Source organism: Macaca thibetana, chromosome 20 (genome assembly GCF_024542745.1).
Source record: "Macaca thibetana thibetana isolate TM-01 chromosome 20, ASM2454274v1, whole genome shotgun sequence".
NCBI classification, from domain to species: domain Eukaryota; kingdom Metazoa; phylum Chordata; class Mammalia; order Primates; family Cercopithecidae; genus Macaca; species Macaca thibetana.
Window position 1 is genome coordinate 60,481,041 of NC_065597.1, and position 20,534 is coordinate 60,501,574.

The following is a 20,534-nucleotide window of genomic DNA, read 5'->3' on the forward strand; positions in this document are numbered from 1 at the left end:
ATGAGGGCATCTATCAACTTGAAACTGGATACACACAAATTATTCAATTTGAAGAACAAAGACAAAAAAAAAATTAGGGAAAAAAAATGAAGAGAGCCTTAGGAACCTGCCTGACAATATGAAAAGGTTATGTGTATAGCTGGTGTCCCAGACGGACAGGAGAAAAAGAATGGGGTAGAAAAAACTCAGAGGAGGCCGGGTACGGTGGCTCATGCCACCAATTCCAGCACTTTGGGAGGCTGAGGCAGGAGGATCACTTGCTCCCAGGAGTTTGAGGCTGCAATGTGCTATGATGGCACCACTGCACTCCAGCCTGGGTAACAGAGCAAGACCCTATCTCTAAAAATAAATAAAAAACATCCGTGTATTTCGCTGTATATAATTTATATATAAATTTTTAAAAAGCAAGTGTTTTTATCCAAAAACTGCTTGGCTCAGAGTAATTCTTCTATAAATGTTAGTCGTTATTCTGCTAAATCACAGAACATCAGTTTAGAAATCACTGGACTGGGCGCCGTGGCTCACACCCCTGTAATCACAGCACTTTGGAGGCTGAGGCGAGCTGATCACCTGAGGTGAGGAGTTTGAGACCAGCCTGGCCAACACGGCAACACCCCATCCCTATTAAAGATACAAAAATTAGGCAGGCATGGTGGCAGGTGCCTGTAATTCCAGCTACTTGGAAGCCTGAAGCACGAGAATTGCTTAAACCCAGGAGGCAAGGGTTGTAGTGAGTTGACATCACGCCACTGCACTCCAGCCTGGTGACAGAGAGAGACTCCATCTCAAAAAAAAAAAAAAAAAATAGTGTTCTTTGAACACACTTCTTCCCTACCTTCGGAGCTTAGCACAGGTTTGGTGTTGTCTGGAATGTTCTTGTCTCACACCCCTCCTAGGATCATGGCTACTCATTCCTCTGGCCTTAGCCTAAATGGTATTTCCTCCGGTAAGGCTCGCCTGATGCTCCCAGGCCAACAGTCAAAGTAATATATCCTATTACACATCCCCACAGCACCCTGGGCTGCCAGCCTTGCTGCTGTAATGAAATTGCACTTCTTCGACTATTGTCCATTTCCCCCAGGGCACTAAAAGTCAGAAGGGCACCGGCTTTGTTCTGCTCACTGCTCAGTTCCCTATACTCAGCACAGGGCCAAGGACCCAGCTGCTGAGGACAAAAAGCAGAGAGGAGTGTCTCCCACTCCCGCCTTCCCCGCATACCGCTTGGCTCGTTCCAGGTCGTCGTTAGCTTGCTCCAGCTCTCTGATGTATTTCTGCAATTGGTCTTTAATGGCTTTGGTCTGTGCGAGGTCATCCTCCAAGGCTGAGATCTGCCGGTAGCCTTCAGAGTGCTGCACTTCAAACTTCTCCTGAAGGACAACACAGACACTGGGTGAATGACTTCTGAGGCGGCTAGATGCAGTAGCACATACCCACCTGGAGTCACAGTTACTCGGGGGGCTAAACTGGGAGGACTGCTTGAGCCCAGGAGTTAGAGCCTGCAGTGAGCTATGACTAACACTGCACTCCAGCCTGGGCAACATAGCAAGACCCTGTATCTTTTTATTTATTTATTTAGAGACCGAGTCTCACTCTGTTGCCCAGGCTGGAGTGCAGTGTCGAGATCTTGGCTCATGGCAACCTCTGCCTCCCAGGTTCAAGCATTTCTCCTGCCTCAGCCTCCCGAGTGGCTGGGAATACAGCCACCCACCACCAAGCCTGGCTAATTTTTTTATTTTTAATAGAGACCGGGTTTCACGATGTTGCCCAGGCTGGTCTCGTACTCCTGACACCTCAAGTGACCCACACACCTCGGTCTCCCAAAGTGCTGGGATTACAGGTGTGAGCCACGGCGCCCGGCCCTGACTCTGTCTCTTTATGAAACTCCTCCTCCCACCACACTCCCTGGGGAGGCTCCAGACTTTCTGTCCCACCCTCCCACCACAATCGAGAGACAAGCTAGGCTCAGGCAACAGAACCTTCTTCTCTCCAAAGAGCTGACTCTTAGGCAAGTGACATAATGTGGTGGGAACAGGCAGGTGTCATTCAGAGCAGGCACAAGGAATCAACTGTTTTAATTATGTCCTGAGTGCCCCCACCCCCGGGGAACCTTGAATCACTCAACAGGGTTGAGATTCCTATAGCCCCCAACATTCTTCAGACAAATCATTCTGCCCAAGGTGTCCACAGCCAAAGAAAGCCACATAAACCTCTCCAAGCCTCATCCACAGGGCAACGTGGGTCTCCTTCACACACACTATCAGTGTATTACAAAGAGAGTCACCAGCTTGGCCCACAAAGTGAGACCTGGTCTCTACAAAATACACAAATTAGCAGGGCGTGGTGGCTCTCGACTGTAGTTCTAGCTACTCAGGAGGCTGAGGTGGGAGGATCATTTGAGCCTGAGAGGTCGAAGCTGCAGTGGGCTGTGATGGCACCACTGCACTCCAGCCTGGGCAACTCCCTGCTGTCTGGGGGAAAAAAAAAAAAAAAAAAAAGAAAGAAATCATAATGACGTCCATTGTTTGTGCCCACAAGAATGGGAAGGCAGCATGTACTGGTTTTACAACAGTCATCCATTCTCAATGTTTGATCCAGGACTCCCCGTTGTAGCACGGAGAAAGAAGGAACAGTTTGATCTCTAGGTTACTTAAAAACATAAAGACAGGCCGGGCACGGTGGCTCACACCTGTAATCCCAGCACTTTGGGAGGCTGAGGCGGGCAGATCACCTGAGGTCACAGGAGTTCGAGACCCACCTGAACAACATGGTAAAACCCGGTCTCTACTAAAAATACAAAAAAATTAGCCAGGCGTGGTGGTGCGTGCTTATAATCCCAGTTACTCAGAAGGCTAAGGCAGGAGAATCGCTTGAACCCGGGAGGCGGAGGTTGCGCCACTGCACCCCAGCCTGGGCAATAAGAGTGAGACTCCGTCTAAAAAAAAAAAACAAAAAACCAGAAACACAAAGAAATAAAGAGAGGGAGGGAGAAAGGGAGGGGATAAAAGGGGGTAGGAAGAGAGGGAGGGAGGGAGAGGGAAGGAAAGGGAGAAAGAGAGATCTATGTTAATTACCAAAGGAACAGTCCAGCTCACTTCTCAATGATTCCCTGTTGCCAGCTGCAGCAATAACATCCATTACATGCTTATTCTGTGCTGGCCTCCGGGTTACGTACGCCACCTATCTTGTCTCATTCATCCCGCTTCAGACATGAGCACTGAGGCTCAGTTCCTCAACTAGCCCAACTGGTAGCAAATGACTGAACCAAGATCAAACCCCAGCCTCCTGAGCAGGTGTCCTTAAGCAATTATGCTAACAAACCCTCAACCATTTCCATCCAGATCACCTGCCAACTCCCGTGCTCTCTCGATTCTGTTCCCGCTCTGCTTCCAAATTATTTTCCTTCACCAAACACTCAGAGCCAGGTGCGGTGCCTCCTGCCTGCAATCCCAGCACTTTCAGGTGGCAGAGGCAGGAGGAACGCTTGAAACCTGGCGTTCTTGACCAGCCTGGGCAAGACTCTGCCTCTACAAAAAATCTGAAAATAGCCAGGCATGGTGGCGTGCATCTGTAGTCCCAGCTGCTTGGAAGGGTGAGGCGAGAAGATTGCTTGAACCCAGGAGGTTGAGGCTGCAGTGAGCTATGATCACGCCACTGCACTCCAGCCCAGGCCACAGAGTGAGACCACAACACTTAAGAAAAAGGAAAAAGCACAAAAAAACAAAAACAAACACCCCAAAATCACCAGCCTGGCAAGATGGCGAAACCCTGTCTCTACTGAAAAAAACCAAAAAATTAGCCAACCATGGTGGCGGGTGCCTATAATCCCAGCTACTTGGGAAGCTGAGGCAGGCGAATCACGTGAACCCGGGAGGCGGAGGTTGCAGTGAGCTGAGATCGCGCCATTGCACTCCCGCCTAGGCAACAAGAGTAAAACTCTGGCGGTGGTGGGGGATGGAGAGTGGGGCATGGGGTGGGTGACTGGGAGGGGGCAGGCAGGCACACTGACCAACTGTTTCAATTATGTCCTGAGTGCCTCCCACCTCCCACCCCTTGAGCACCTTGAATCCTGCCCACTCCCAAATCTGGTTCCTACAGCCCCGAACAATCTTCAGACAAATCATTCTGCCCAAGGTGTCCACAGCCAAAGTCACAAGGACCTCTCCAAACCTCATCCACAGCGACAACGCAAGCCTCCTTCACACATTATCACTGTATTACAAAGAGGCACCAGCCTGGCCCACAGAGCCAGACTCGGTCTCTACAAAAAATAAAAATTAGCAGGGCATGGTGGCCTCACCTGCAGTCCCAGCTACTCAGGAGGCAGAGATAGGAAGATCATTTGAGCCTGGGAGGTTGAAGCTACAGTGAGCCGTGATTGCACCACTGCACTCAAACCCGGGCAACAGAGTGAGACCTTGCCGTTTCAAAAAAAAAAAAGGAATCTCAATGACTTCTGTTCTTTGTGCCCACAACAATGGGAAGGCAGCATGTACTTGGTTTATACAACAGTTAACTATTCTCAATTTTTCATCCAGGACTCCCCGTTGTAGCATGGAGACAGAAGGAACATTCCAATCTCTGGGTTATTTAAAAACAAAGGCCGGGAGTGGTGGCTCATGCCTGTAATCCCAGCACTTTGGGAGGCTGAGACAGGTGGATCACCTGAGGTCGGGAGTTCGGAGACCAGCCTGGACAACATGGTGAAACCCTGTCTCTACTAAAAATGCCAAAAAAATTAGCCAGGTGTGGTGGTGCGTGTCTATAATCCCAGCTACTCGGGAGGCTGAGGCAGAAGAATCACTTGAACCCAGGAGGCGGAGGTTGCAGTGAGCAGAGATTGTGCCACTGTACTGCAGCCTGGGTGATGAGCAAGACTCAGTCTCAAAAAAAACAAAAAACAAGGGAGAAGGAGGAAGGAAGAGGAAGAAGGGATCAAGGAGAGAGGGAGGAAGAGAAAGGGAAAGAAAAGGAGGAGAGATTTTGTTAATTACCAAAGAACAGTCCAGCTCACTTCTCAATGATTCCCTGTTGCCAGCTGCAGCAATAACATCCATTACATGCTTATTCTGTGCTGGCCTCCAGGCTACGTACACTTCCTATGTTGTCTGGTTTAATTCCACTTCAGAAACATCAACACTGAGGCTCAATTACTTACCAAGCCCAGAGACCCATCGGTGGCAAATGACTGAGCCAAGATCAAACCCCAGCCTCCTGAGCAGGTGTCCTTAAGCAATTATGCTAACAAACCCTCAACCATTTCCATCCAGATCACCTGCCCACTCCCGTGCTCACTCAATTCTGTTCCCGCTCTGCTTCCAAATTACTTTCCTTCACCAAACACCCAGAGCCAGGTGCGGTGCCTCCTGCCTGTAACCCCAGCACTTTAGGTGGCAGAGGCACACTAGCCTAGGCAACATAGCAAGACTCTGTCTCTACAGAAAACTGAAAAACAGCCAAGCGTGGTGGCATGCACCTGTAGTCCTAGCTATTTGGGAAGCTGAGGCAGGAGGACTGCTTGAGGCCAGGAGGTTGAGGCAGCAGTGAACTATGATCATGCCCCTGCACTCTAGCCCAGGCCGACGCTTTAAAAAAAAAAAAAAAAATCACCAGCCTGGGCAACACGGTGAAACCAAAATACAAAAATTAGCCCGGCATAGTGGTATACGGCTATAGTTTCAGCTACTTGGGAGGCCGAGGTGGGTAGATCACTTGAGGTCAGGAGTTCGAGACCAGGCTGGCCAACACGGTGAAACCCCCGTCTCTACCAAAAATACAAAAAAAAAAAGCTGGGTGTGGTGGCATGTGCCTGTGGTCCCAGCTACCCAGGAGGCAGAGGCAGGGGAATCACTTGAGCCTGGGAGGCGGAGGTTGCAGTAAACCAAGATCGTGCCCTTGCACTCCAGCCTGGGTGACAGAGACCCCCATCTCAAAAAAAAAAAAAAAATCAAAACTGAAAACACAAAACACCCATCCTAGATTCTACAAATGTGAGAGACAACAGTTCCCACAAGAAAGGCACAAGGTCTAATTTAAAAGTTAAAAAGGCCAACTCCTCGTTACTCAATCAAGTAAACAAAGCTGTTGCTAGAAAGTCCGGATGCACCCAAGAGGGTGATGTAATGGTGCCTAGGCCAGAGAGGCGTGGCGAGAGCCATTGTGCAAGAAGACTCCAAAGAAAGAACAAGCAGATGATTTACAACGTTGGAAGGATGGGGAGGGCGGACCACATGCCCCCACCCGCCCGCACCACCCTCCCCATTTCCTGGCTGTAAGCAGAGAAGTATCTGCACCCAGCAAGTAGAGGCAGACCAGGCCCCGTTCCCAGGCGTGGCTCTCATCGCCTCATACCCTTTATTTGGGAACATCTCCAAATAAAACAGGATCTTAAGTCATTAACTTAAATTCAAACGCAGGCTCCAGGAGGACGCAGCGAGTGGGCTCCAGCACCTGCGTTAGCGATTCAGAGATCTCCTTGGAACCTGTGGACATGAAAACCTGTTGCTGAAACGTTGTGCTGCCATTTGGGGCTAATTCGAATAAGCTGTCAGCTGATGGGGGCATCAATAGATGCTCTGTTTGGTCCCTTAAAGGCTTTTTCATTCAACCCGTGATGAATAAGCCAGTTGTTAAGAAGTCCGGCCCAGCTGAATATATTACTCTTAGGTGACTGACAAATATTTGCTGGTGGCAGGGTCCTCGTTATTCCAAGGTACCGTGTTCCTTTGCTGTGCTGTGCACTGTGAGTCTCCTGCATCGGACATGTGGTTGTAAATGAAGGAGTCTCCTGTGGGTTCAAGGGTTCAGTCTTTTTGAGATGGAGTCTCACTCTGTCACCAGGCTGCAGAGCAGTGGCGCAATGTCAGCTCACTGCAACCTCTGCCTTCTAGGTTCCAGCAATTCTCCTGCCTCAGCCTCCCGAGTAGCTGGGACTACAGGCACGTGCCACCACGCCCAGCTAATTTTTTAATTTTTAGTAAAGACAGGGTTTCACAATGTTAGCAAGGGTGGTCTCAATCTCTTGACCTCGTGATCTACCCGCCTCGGTCTCCCAAAGTGCTGGCATCACCGGCATGAGCCACCACGCCAGGTCCAAGGGCTCAGTCTTGAAGCATAGAATTACTTAGTAATTGCTTGATATTTTACTCAGGATCCGTGGAGGGCCTGTTATCCTATCCAAACTGCAGTTCATACCACTAATCTTCCTCCTACCCAGCTTTTCAACCCAGAATCCCCTTCAATTTAGGAACTATAATCAGCCAGGCACAGTGGTTCACACCTGTAATCCCAGCACTTTGAGAGGCCGAGGCAGGGGGATCACTTGAGGTCAACAGTTCCAGACCAGCCTGGGCACATGAACCCCTGTTTCTACAAAAAAATAATAAAAATTAGCCAGGTGTGGTGCGGCAGGTGCCTGTAATCTCAGCTACTTGGGAGGCTGAGGTGGGAGGATCACTTAAGCCTGGAAGTCAGAGGTTGCAGTGAGCTGAGATCGCACCACTGCACTCTAGCCTGGGTGACAGAGGGAGACTCTGTCTCCAACATCAACAACAGAAAGAACGATAATCATTGCTCATTGCGTGTATCAGGTGTTCAGCTGTTAACAAATGGGTGAAGTGGGCCCAGTACAGGGAGAGGCAAAATGACACTTTAAGCTCTCGGTGTCAGGGATACAGGGACTGGGGGAAACTCGAGAATGTGTGTTCTAAGCAAACACTACTCAGGTTTTTTATTTTTTATTTTAACTTTTGCTCTGTCACCCAGGCTGGAGTGCAAAGGTACAATCACAGCTCAGTGCAGCCTCAACCTCCTGGGCTCAAGCGATCCTCCCACCTCAGCCTCTTGAGTAGCTGAGACTAAAGGTGTGCACTACCATGTCCAGTGAATTTTTTATTTTTATTTCTTGTAGAGACAAAGTCTCACTACGTTGCCCAGGCTGGCCTTGAACTCCTGGTCTCAAGAGATTCTCCCTCCTCAGCCTCTCAAAGGGCTGAGATTATAGGTGTGAACCACCATGCCTGGCCAGAAATCCATCTTTTTACAGGAAGCTTTACAAATTTTGATGGATGAGAATATTTATAAAAAAAGGCAAGTAGGATAAATATTATTGGTAGAGCCTAGGTGCTGGTGGATACAAAGGTATTCACTGGCAATTCTTTCAGCCTTATATGCTGGAAAACGTTCATGGGGAAATGCTGAACAAAAACCACCGAAGGCTGATCAAACAATACCGATGGGGCAGATGGATCTGCGGACGGCCAGCTGGACTCTGTGGTCTCCAACAGAAAGCTTCACTGCCCACCTTCAATGTGTCTGGGACCTCTCCTCTGCCCCACCCCAAACCCCTGATCCATTCGTTGGTCCCACACCCTTTCCTATACGTTATTAGTAAAGCTGGGCTTGCCAAGGTCCATCCGACACCTATTCTTATCCACACCTATGATGGGTATAGATCAACTCTCCTTCAGCCCCATCCCCCAAACACCAAGTGTCAACCTGCAAACACCCTCCAGAAAGCCTCCCTCAACCCGTGCAGTCCATTTTTTTTTTTTTTTTTTTTTTTTTTTTTTGAGACAGAGTTTCGCTCTTGTTGCCCAGGCTGGAGTGCAATGGCGGGATCTCGGCTCACCGCAACCTCCGCCTCCTGGGTTCAAGTGATTCTCCTGCCTCCCAAGTAGCTGGGATTACAGGCACGCACCACCACGCCCGGCTAATTTTGTAGTTTTAGTAGAGACAGGGTTTTATCATGTTGCTTAGGCTAGTCTCAAACTCCTGTCCTCAGGTGATCCGCCCACCTCAGCCTCCTGAAGTGCTGGGATTACAGGCATGAGCCACTGCACCCAGCCAGTCCTCTCTCTCTTGAAAGGGTCCCAGATCACAGTTCTGTGACTGAGCTCCAAGTCCCCAACTGCTTCATGGTGTTAGGTTTGTCTACCCAAAGAAGGCAACCAGCACTTCCCCGTTCACCGTCCATCACACCTAGCCCTGGGCACACACAGTTTTGACTCTTCCATGAAGCAGCTCATCAAAATGTACATGGGGGGCTTAATGAGAGAAAACGCACACACGCGCGCGCACACACACACACACACACACACACACACATACACAGAAATACCAGGCCCCACCCAGACTTACTGAGAAATGGAAACTCAGAGCGAGGCAGGGAGATGGGGATGGGGAGAGAGGGTTCAGGCCTGTCACATGTTTCTGAAGCTGGCCCAGTGATGCCGGCTGGCAGCAGGGCTGAGAGCCAGTCTCTGGGGCACAGTATTTACTTAGTGATCCCTTGCTGAGCCCTATAGAACGTACAGAAGGCCCGGTCTTTACTTTTCAGAGCACTGGGTCTCCGGATACCTGGCTATGTCTAGAGGTGCTTTTGGTTTTCACCACCTTGGAGGTGGGGAAAATGCTACTGGCATCTAGAGGGTGGAGGTCAGGGATGCTGTTAAACATCCCACAATGTGGCCAGGTGGGGTGACTCAACGCTTGTAATCCCAGCACTTTAGGGTGCCTGTAATCCCAGCCACTCAAGAGGCTGCGGCAGGAGAATCACTTGAACCTGGGAGGCAGAGGTTGCAGTGAGGTGAGATCATGCCACTGCACTCCAGCCTGGGCATCAGAGCAAGACTCCATTTCAAAAAAAAAAAAAAAGGCCAGGCACGGTGGCTCACACCTGTAATCCCAGCACTTTGGGAGGCCGAGGCGGGCAGATCACGAGGTCAGGAGATCGAGACCATTCTAGCTAACACGGTGAAACCCCGTTTCTACTAAAAATACAAAAAAAATTAGCCAGGCATGGTGGTGGGCACCTGTAGTCCCAGCTACTCGGGAGGCTGAGGCAGGAGAATGGCTTGAACCTGGGAGGCGGAGTTTGCAGTAAGCCGGGATTGCGCCACTGCACTCCAGCCTGGGTTTAGAGCGAGACTCTGTCTCATAAAAAACGAACAAACAAAAAAGCCACAAAGCAAACCTCAGTCCCTCCCAAAGGAGGATGATCCAGGATCAAATGTCAACAGCAGCCAAGTCGAGAAACCTGCTCTGAACTGGCACAGTCCAACAGACCTTTTGGTAATGAAGGAAATGTTCTATAGCCCCTCTGTCCACTAAGGAAACTCACTGGCCAAACGTGGCTCCTAAGCACTTGAAATGTGGCTACTGTAACTGAGGAATGAAGTTTTTATTTTAATTCATTAAATTTCAGCAGTTGAATGTAGCTAAGGGCTACAACACTGCACCTGATAATATTACTCTAGCAACACCTCCAATGTCTCCCTGGTCAGGTGGTGGCTCATGCCTGTAATCCCAGCATTTTGCGGGGCCAAGGCAGGAGGGACTGCTTGAGTCCAGGAGTTCAAGACCAGCCTGGGCAACATAGCGAAACCCTGTCTCTATAAAAAATACAAAAATTAACCAGGCGTGGTGCCACACGCCTATAGTCCCAGCTACTCCCAAGGTTCAGGTGGGAGGATTTTGGTTTTTTTTTTGAGATGGAGTCATACTCTGTTGCCAGGCCGGAGTGCAATGGCACAATCTCAGCTCACTGCAACCTCCACCTCCGGGTTTAAGTGATTCTTCTGCCTCAGCCTCCTGAGTAGCTGGGACTACAGGTGCGCACCATCACGCCCAGTTAATGTTTGTATTTTTGGTAGAGACAGGGTTTCATCATGTTGGCCAGGATGGTCTCAATCTCTTGACCTTGTGATCTGTCCACCTCGGCCTCCCAAAGTGCCAGGATTACAGGTATGCACCACTACGCCCAGCCCAGGTGGGAGGACTGCTTAAACCTGAGAGGTCCAGGATGCAGTGAGCTGTAATCCAGCCACCGTGGTCCAGTCTGGGCAACAGAGCATGACCCTATTTAAAAAAAAAAAAAAAAAAAAAAAAGTCTTCCTGCCATGTGCCCTATAAAATCAGTGAGGACAACCAAGAAAGTCCATGGGAACATGAGTGACTCGCTTCTCAAAGCTTCACCCACCATGGATCCCCTGAGGTCAGCAGTTTGAAATCAGCCTAGCCAACATAAAACCCTGTCTCTACTAAAAATACAAACAAAAATTTAGCTGGGCATGGTGGCAGGCGCCTATAATCCCAGCTACTCAGGAGGCTGAGGCAGGAGAATTACTTGAACCTGGGAGGTGGAGGTTGCAGTGAACCGAGACCACGCCACTGCACTCCAGCCTGGGCAACAAGAGTGAAACTGTCTCAAAAAAGAAAAAATAAAAAGCATCACCCACTAGAAGCACAAAGAGTTCAAAGATCACGTCTGCCCCATAGGCCCTTCCAGAGATGAGCATGGGCCTGGGGTCCGGAGTCCCTCATTGCAGGGTTCCTTCTTCTAGCCAAGCCTGCCATGCCTGTCTTGGAAGCCTGTCTACACCTGAGCACACTTCCTCTCAGCCCCTCACCTTGATGGTTTCCAGCTCCATGCGAAGGCGGTTATTTTCGGACAGGAGGTCTCTGTTCCTGGTTTCAATTTGTTGCAGCTGCGTCTCCAATTCAGCTTCATATTCTCGGCTTCCCTCCTGGAATTCTCGGAGTTCCTCTTGCGTATTTTCTGCCCTACAGCAGAATTGTTAATTGTCACGTAGTAATTTTTTTGAAGACAGAGTCTCGCTCTATTGCCCAGACTGGAGTGCAGTGCTGCAATCTCGTCTCATCGCAACCTCTGCTTCCCGGGTTCAAGCGATTCTCCTGCCTCAGCCTCTCGAGTAGCTGGGACCACAGGCGTGCACCACCACACCCAGCTAATTTTTCTATTTTTAGTAGTGACAGGGTTTCACCATGTTGGCCAGGCTGGTCTCAAACTCCTGACTGCAGGTGATCTGCCTGCCTCGGCCTCTCTAAGTGCTGGGATTACAAGCGTTAGCCACCACCGTGCCTGGCCAAATTCAAGGAACGTTTTTAAAATATCAAGCCTGCCGGGCGCGGTGGCTCAAGCCTGTAATCCCAGCACTTTGGGAGGCCGAGACGGGTGGATCACGAGGTCAGGAGATCGAGACCATCCTGGCTAACACCGTGAAACCCCGTCTCTACTAAAAATACAAAAAACTAGCCGGGCGAGGTGGCGGGCGCCTGTAGTCCCAGCTACTCCGGAGGCTGAGGCAGGAGAATGGCATAAACCCAGGAGGCGGAGCTTGCAGTGAGCTGAGATCCGGCCACTGTACTCCAGCCCGGGCTACAGAGCAAGACTCCGTCTCAAAAAAAAAAAAAAAAAAAAAAAAAAAAAAAAAAAAAAATATCAAGCCTGAACTACCTTTAAGTCAAATTAGAATAAAGAAGGTAGGAGGGGCGGGGTACAATGGCTCATTAAGAATTACTTGAGGACAGGAGTTCGAGACCAGCCAGGGCAACATAGCAAAACCTCTTCTCTACAAAAATGTGTTTAAAAATCAGCCGGGCATGGTGGCACACACCTGTAGTGACAGCTACCTGGGAGGCTGAGGCAGGAAGATCACTTGCGGGCCCAGGGGTTGCAGTGAGATAGGGTCACACTTGTGAAGAGCCACTGCAGTTCAGCCTGGGTGACAGAGTGAGACCCTGACTCTAAAATAATTATTTATTTATTTGAGATAGAGTCTCGCTGTGTCACCCAGACTGGAATGCAGAGGTGCGATCACAGGTCACTGCAGCCTCGACCTCCCAGGCTCAAGCAATTCTCCCATCTCAGCCTCCCAAGTAGCTGAGACTCTAAGAACATGCCACTATGCCCGCTAATTTCTGTATTTTTTGTACAGACGGGGTTTTGCCATATTGCCAGGGCTGGTCTCAAACTCCTGAGCTCAAGTGATCTGCCTACCCAAAGTGCTGGGATTACAGATGTGAGCCACTGTGCCTGGACCTAAAATAATTCTGCAATAAATAAAGGAAACTAGGGATTGGAATAAGGTATCTATGTGCAAATTATAAAGGCCCATTAGAAATAAAAACAGTGCCAAACCAAACACAAAAACAAACCTCCCAGATATGAGCACTGACCAAAACACAGTTTCAAATCTTAAAATCTGCAGCAATATATTTTGCTAGGCACAGGGAAAAGCTCTTTCCCTGTGCACAAAGAACTTACCAGATGTGGTATCTAGGAACTGATAAAAACCCTTCTAGAAAATAAGATGGACACCAGGCACAGTGGCTCACGCCTGTAACCCCAGCACTTTGGGAGGCCGAGGCGGGTGGATCACCTGAGGTCGGGAGTTCGAGAGCAGCCTGACCAACATGGAGAAACCCTGTCTCTACTAAAAATACAAAATTAGCTGGGTGTGGTGGCGTATGCCTGTAATCCCAGCTACTTGGGAGGCTGAGGCAGGAGAATCGATTGAAACCGGGAGGCGGAGCTTGTGAGCCGAGATCGCGCCACTGCACTCCAGCCTGGGCAAGAAGAGTGAAACTCCGTCTCAAAAAAAAAAAAGAAAAGAAGATGGAAGGTCAGGCATGGTGGCTCATGCCTGTAATTCCAGAACTTTGGGAGGGTGAGACAGGCAGATGGCTTGAGGCCAGGAATTCGAGACCAGCCCGGCCAGCATGGCGAAACCCCGTCTCTACTAAAAACACAAAAAATTAGCCAGGCTTGGTGGCGGGTGCCTGTGATGCCAGCTACTTGGGAGGCTAAGGCACGAGAATTGCTTGAACCCAGGAGGTGGAGGCTGCAGTGAGCCAAGATGGTGCCACTGCACTCCAGCCTGGGCAACAGAGTGAGACTCTGTCTCAAAAAAAAACAAAAAAAGAAGAAAAAGAAAAGAAGAAGACAAAATGGAAAGTAGCATAGTAGGATAATCAGGACCATAGGTCTGGAGTTCAAATTCCAGCTCTGCTACATATTGGCTGTGTGACTGTGGGCAAGTTATCTGCCTTCACTGAGGCTCAGTTTCTTCATCTATAAAATGGGGTGCTAATAGTTTTTTCATGGGTAGTTTTGAGATAGTATAAGTTAAGCCTTTCACAATGCCTGGCACATAACAGGCCTGAAATAAAGGGTTGCTGTTCTTTTTATAGAAGAAAGAGAGCTCACACCTGTAATCCCAACACTGTGGGAGGTAGGGGTGCATCACTTGAGTCCAAGAGTTCAAGACCAGCCTGGGCAACATAGCGAGACCCCTGTTTCCACAAAAAGAAAAAAAAAGGCCTGGCCTGGTGAAGCACACCTATAGACCCAGCTACTTGGGAGGCTGAGGCGGGAGGATCACTTGAGCCCAGGAGTTTTAAGGCGGCTGTGCACTATGATCACATCTAGGAATTGCCACTGCATTCAGCCTAGGTAACACAGCAGGACCCTATCTCAAAAAAAAAAAGAAAAGCAGGTGAACTCAGACTGACCTCTGTTTGTAGGTCATTGCCAGATCTTTCCAATAGTTAGCTTCTTCCTCCTCGGAGCTGAAAGTCTTTCCAGAGTCCTCCATTGTAAAAATAGGGGAAGAGATCACTCTCTTTGTGGCATGGTGTCTAGAGGAGAAGATTTTAAAATGATTATCCACATCTGGTTAAATAGGTGATCCCCTTTAACATAAAAAAAAAAAACAAAACTTTAAGCTGGGTTAAATTATTAAATACTGCCAAAAATCTGAAGCTAAACCCAAACAAAAGACAATCCACTCACCTGTTATATGCCCTGGGTTAACATCAAGGCTCATGGATATCCCTACGTAAATATTTATTGAGCACCTACTAAAGGACCTAGGGAGCCATATAAAATGTCTCCAAGATGCCTGCCTTCCCTAAAGGGGCCTCACAGTCTGGTGGAGGGAGCGGGGGAGTGAGGGCTGGAATGGAAATTATGCATAAACAATAATAATTATTATAATTATTATTTGAGACAGAATCTTGCTCTATCACCCAGGCTGGAGTGCAGTGGCGTGATCTCAGCTCACTGCAGCCTCTGCCTCCTGGGTTCAAATGATTCTTGTGCCTCAGCCTCCTGAGCATCTGGGATTACAGGCATGCGCCACCACGCCTGTCTAATTTTTGTATTTTTAGTAGAGACAGGGTTTCACCATGTTGGCCAGGCTGGTCTCAAACTCCTGACCTCAAGTGAACCACCCACCTCAGCCTCCCAAAGTGCTGGGATTACAGGCGTGAACCACCGCACCCAACCCCATGTAAATTTTGATAAAACTATGCGCCTAGTGTAGCCGCAGAAATGCGCACAGGATTTTGACATGCAATAAATTGCATATACTTGCATGTACACACTGGTGTGTTTTGAAATATGTCTGCACCTGAAAAACCATCATCACAATCAAAATAATAAACATTTCTATCAGTGCCCAGGATATTTAAGAAGTTCCAAACTCAACCTGAGAGTCAAGGAAGGCTTCCTAGAAGTGGTGACACACGAGGAGCATGTGAAAGAATATGAAAGAGCCAGGTGCAGTGGCTCACGCCTGTAATCCCAGTACATTGAGAGGCTGAGGCAGGCAGATCATGAGGTCAGGAGTTCAAGACCAGCCTGGCCAATATGGTGAAACTCCGTCTCTACTAAAAAAAAATACAAAAATTAGCCAGGCATGGTGGTATACGCCTATAGTCCCAGCTACTCAGGAGGCTGAGGCAGGAGAATCGCTTGAACATGGGAGGCAGAGGTTGCAGCTAACCAAGATCGTGCCACTGCACCTCCAGCCTGGGCGACAGAGTGAGACTCCATCTGAAAAAAAAAAAAAAGAATATGAAAGAACTGGAAGGCAATGGTAATTGAGTAGGGGAGGAAGGAATGAGGAGAAACAGCCAGGCACTTGTTAGGGGAGCTAGAGGGAGTCTGGCAGGCCTGGGTTGAAAGCTAAGGAGTGGAAGTGAACCTGGACAGACTGAAATAGAGGGGCTAAGTCACGGACGGCTTGTGCAAGATGTTAAGAAACTTAGTGGCCATCAGAAACCACTGGAGGAAGTTTAAGGAAGAGAGTGATGTGATATGAATGTGATATGATGGGCTCTCCTGCTTAAATAGCTGGTCCTGGTGGCCATGGACAGGCAGAGGAAGGACAAGGCCTAAGAAGGGGAGCTCCTGCAGCAATGCAAGAAAGGAAGGTGGAGACCAGGTCCAGTAGCTTGTGCCTGTAATCCCAGCACTTTGGCAGGCCAAGGCAGGCAGATCACTTGAGCCCAGGAGTTTGACACCAGGCTGGGTAACTTGGTGAAACCCCGTCTCTACTAAAAATAGAAAAATATCAGCTAGGTGTGGTGGCACATGCCTGTATTCCCAGCTACTCAGGAGGCTGAGATGGGAGGATCACCTGAGCCCAGGAGGCAGAGGTTGCAGTGAGCCAAGATAGTGCCACTGCACTACAGCCTGGGTGATGAAGTGAGATCCTATTTTAAAAAAGAAAAGAGAAAGGAAGGTGGCCTGAATTAGAAAGTGAGAATAGGCCAGGTATACTGGCTCACACATACAATCCCAGCACTTTGGGAGGCCAAGGCAAGAGGACCGCTTGGGGCCAGGAGTTCAAGACCAGACTGGGCAACATAGCAAGACCCTACCTTGACCAAAAAAAAAAAAAAAAAAAAAAACTTTTTAATAACTTAGACTGGTGTGGTGCAACATATCTGTAGTCCTAGCTACTCCGGAGGCTGACGAAGGAGGATCATGTGAGTCCAGGAGTTTGAGACCGTAGTAAGCTATGATCACCGTACTGCACTCCAGCCTGGGCAAGAGAGGGACACCTTGTCTAAAAAAAAGAAAGTAGGAATGAAGATGGAGGGGACAGAAATGGACTCCAAAAATATCTAGAAGGCAAAATTACCAGAACTTGACGAATTATGACTTTTGGGGTAGGGGAGAGAGAAAAAGGAGGTGAGGACATCTTCTGGGGCTCTACCTTAGGCAATTGGGTGCCACCACCATCCCCATCACCAGAGATAAAGACTTCTAGAAGGTGGCTGGGTGCAGTACCTCATATCTGTAATCCCAGCACACTGGGAGGCCAAAGCAGCTGGAATGCTTGAGCCCAGGAGTTCCAGACCAGCCTGGGCAACCTGGTGAGACCCTATCTCTACAAAAACTAGCTGGGCATGGTGGTGTGTCTATAGTTCCAGCTACTCGAGAGGATTAGGGGCAAGGAGAGGTCGAGGATGCAGTGACCCATGACCATGCCACTGTACTCCAGCCTGGGCAACAGAGCAAGATCCCATCTCAAAAAAAAAAAAAGTACTATCAAAAGGAAAACTCGGCCAGGCACGGTGGCTCACGCCTGTAATCCCAGCACTTTGGAAGGCCGAGGCGGGCGGATCACGAGGTCAGGAGATCAAGACCATCCTGGCTAACACGGTGAAACCCCGTCTCTATTAAAAATACAAAAAATTATCGGGGCGTGGTGGCGGGCGCCTGTAGTACCAGCTACTCAGAAGGCTGAGGCAGGAGAATGGAGTGAACTCAGGAGGAAGAGCTTGCAGTGAGCTGAGATCGCACCACTGCACTCCAGCCTGGGCGACAGTGCGAGACTCCATCTCCAAAAAAAAAGGAAAACTCTTGGGTAGGTGGGTGGGGGCTTAGGGAGAAATAACAAACCTAGTCTCAGACATTCACAGCTTGACATGTCCATAACACACCTACGTGCAATATCGGGGCTGAAACTCAGGGTTGAAATTGGGTCAACAATATCCTTTTGAGAGTCATGCGTCTGTAGCTGGTTTTTCTTTTCCTTGTGACAATGAGAGAATCTCCTACGGACTCTGTATGGAACAGAGAAGAATGCCAATATTGGAAAGGTGGGCAATTTAAGAAATGGTAACCGAAGGAGGCAGAGAAGAAACACAGCGAGAGAGAGATGAGGAGTGAGAGAGATGAGAATCGGGAGGTGTGCTGTCCTGGGAGTGGACGGTTTCAAGGGAAAAAAGGGAAACATTCCAGTGTCACAAGGATGCAACAGAGAAGCAGGGAAGATAAGGGCTGGAAAATATCCACGAGGCTGAGCGAAAGTCGGTCACTGGCGGTGTGAGCAAGAAGAGTTTCTACACAGTGGAGGAGGAAAGACGAACTGAGTGCGGGAGTAACTGGAAGGTGAAGAAGAGGAAGGAGATGTAATTCTGGAGAATTACCTAAAAGAAGATGAAACAAATTAGCCAACAGCTAGAGGATGTGGCTGGTAAGGGCCCTGGCTCTCAGGACTTTGAGCTGATTCACAACAGAGGTGAGGGAAGCAAATTTTTTTTTTCTTTTCTTTTTTTTTTTTTTTTTTTAAGAGATAGGGTCTCAATCTGTCATCCCGGCTGGAGTGCAGTGACACAATCATAGCTCACTGCACCCTTGAACTCCAAGGCGGCAGTGATCCTCCTACATCAGCCTCCTGAGTAACTGGTACTACAGGTGTGCGCCACTATGCCCACCTAATTTTTTTTTTTTTAAGAGATGGGGTCTTACTATGTTGCCCAGGCTGGTCTCAAATTCCTGGGCTCGAGCGATCCTCCTGCCTCGTACTCCCAAAGCACTGGGATTATAGGTGTGAGCCACCACACCCGGCAAGAAAGCAGACTTCTATTAACAGTTGGGCTAATGGTTTGTATACTCCCTGTTGATAGAGTCTGTCTGATGTAATCACCTATATTCTGAATTTATTTGAGGCTCTGAGCTTGTCAAAAGGGCATGAGAAATCCAAATAAGATTGCATCCAGGCTGGATTCAGTGGCTTGTGCCTGTAATCCCAGCACTTCAGGAGGCTGAGGCAGGCGGATCACAAGGTAAGAGTTCAAGACCAACCTGGCCAATATGGTGAAACCCCGTCTCTACTAAAAACACAAAAATTAGGCAGGTGCAGTGGCGGGCACCTGTAGTCCCAGCTACTCAGGTGGCTAAGGCAGGAGAATCGCTTGAACCCAGGAGGTGGAGGTTGCAGTGAGCCGAGATTGCACCACTACACTCCAGCCTGAATGACAGGGCGAGACTCCGTCTCAAAAAAAAAAAAAAAAAAAGATTGTGTCCAAGGCCAGGCACAGTGGCTCACACTTGTGATCCCAGCACTTTGGGAGGCCAAGGCGGGTGAATCACCTGAGCTCAGGAGTTTGAAACCAGCCTGGTCAACATAGTGAAACCCCGTTTCTACTAAAAATATAAAAATTAGCTGGGCATGGTGGTGTGCACCTGTAATCCCCGCTACTCGGGAGGCTGAGGCGGGAGAATCACTTGAACCCAGGAGGCAGAGGTTGTAGTGAGCCGAGATTGCACCACTGCACTCCAGCCTGGGCACCAGAGCAAGACTCCCTCTCAAAAAAAAAAAAAGGTTGTGCCCAAGGTCCCTTCCTTCCCTCAGGAGAACTCAGAGGCTGGTGTGTATCCTTGGGGACAAAAGAATGAGCAAAAACCATCACTTCCAAAGATACAACCAACAAGTTATAGTTGTGGTTAAAACATGAAATCATTAGGCTTAACATGTAAGTATCAACACAGACACCACCACTAACTTCTGGTGGAAGTTAATGAGCCTCACCTATGTTGACCCAATGACAGAGGTGGGCCTAATTCACGCAGAACCAGGAAATGCATAATTGTACCTAGATTCAAGCACGGAACTTACTGATAACTCTACATTTGTTGGGACCCATATTCACTTTCAATCCTTTCCCTCATTTAGAGAAAACATGCTATTTCCTGACCCACCCATCCCTCTGGGAAGCAGATTCTCTGAAAGTTTGATCAAGGCAGAAAGGCGAAATGTCATATGCTCCGACGTGGTGGCTCCTGCCTGTAATCCCAGCACTTTGGGAGGCTGAGGCAGGCAGATGACTTGAGGTCAGGAGTTCAGGCAGATGGCTTAAGACCAGCCTGGCCAAGATGGTAAAATCCTGCCTCCACTAAAAATACAAAAATTAGCTGGGTGTGGTGGCAGGCACCTATCATCCCAACTACTCGGGAAGCTAAGGCACAAGAATCGCTTGAACCCAGAAGGCAGAGGTTGCAGTGAGCCACGATCATACCACTGCACTCCAGCCTGGACAACAGAGCAAGACTCCATTTCAAAAACATATAAACAAAAAATAAATGTCATACAAAGCTAATGATTTGTAGTTGTTTTTTTTTTTCCAGACGTGCACTCATGTTTCCATCTTCTGTGACAGCACAATATTCCCTTTGGAGAATATCCTACTCATTTCATGAGTTCAGAGGGATCTGACATCATCCTCCGCATCTGGGAGGAGGCATATGCCTACTCATGTCCTTAGTGATCAGCTCACCAGTTGGGCTAACCCACACAGAGCCAGTGACAGAGGTGGGCCTAATTCACGCAGAACCAATGACAGGGTGAGCCTCACCCATGTTGAACCAATGACAGAGGTGGGCCTAATTCACGAAGAATCAATGACAGGGTGAGCCTCACCCATGTTGAGCCAATGACAGAGGTGGGCCTAATTCACGCAGAACCAGTGATAGTATGAGCCTAACCCATCCATGCTCAGTCAGTGACAGGTATGGGTCTAACCCATGCTGAGCCAATGACTGGCTTAAGGATGGGCCTAACCCATATTGAGCCAATGAGGGCCCAGGTCCAGACCTTTTGCACAGCTGTCAAAAATGAAACTCTCCTTCCACTAGGGTTGGTAAGGTGGCTGGAGGTAAG

General features: G+C 48.9%; 2 protein-coding genes and 1 long non-coding RNA gene across 7 annotated transcripts in view; 1 reads left to right on the forward strand and 2 right to left on the reverse strand.

The window, feature by feature from the left end:
• Positions 1-20,534, reverse strand: part of LOC126944558 (uncharacterized) — a 156,959-nt gene that overhangs the window by 57,995 nt on the left and 78,430 nt on the right. The gene's annotated exons all lie outside the window — the stretch shown is intronic.
• PDXDC1 (pyridoxal dependent decarboxylase domain containing 1) overlaps positions 1-20,534 on the forward strand; it is a 471,229-nt gene that overhangs the window by 42,666 nt on the left and 408,029 nt on the right. The window lies entirely within an intron of this gene.
• The window catches only part of NDE1 (nudE neurodevelopment protein 1), a 53,786-nt gene that overhangs the window by 25,590 nt on the left and 7,662 nt on the right, over positions 1-20,534 (reverse strand). For all 5 annotated transcript variants that reach the window (XM_050774104.1, XM_050774106.1, XM_050774105.1 and 2 more), the window contains exons 2-4: positions 14,311-14,436; positions 11,406-11,559; positions 1,219-1,367 (exon numbers count right to left, since the gene is read on the reverse strand). In XM_050774104.1, the coding sequence (XP_050630061.1) occupies positions 1,219-1,367; positions 11,406-11,559; positions 14,311-14,393 (386 nt within the window). In that variant the 5' untranslated portion in view covers positions 14,394-14,436. The remainder of the gene's footprint in view (positions 1-1,218; positions 1,368-11,405; positions 11,560-14,310; positions 14,437-20,534) is intronic.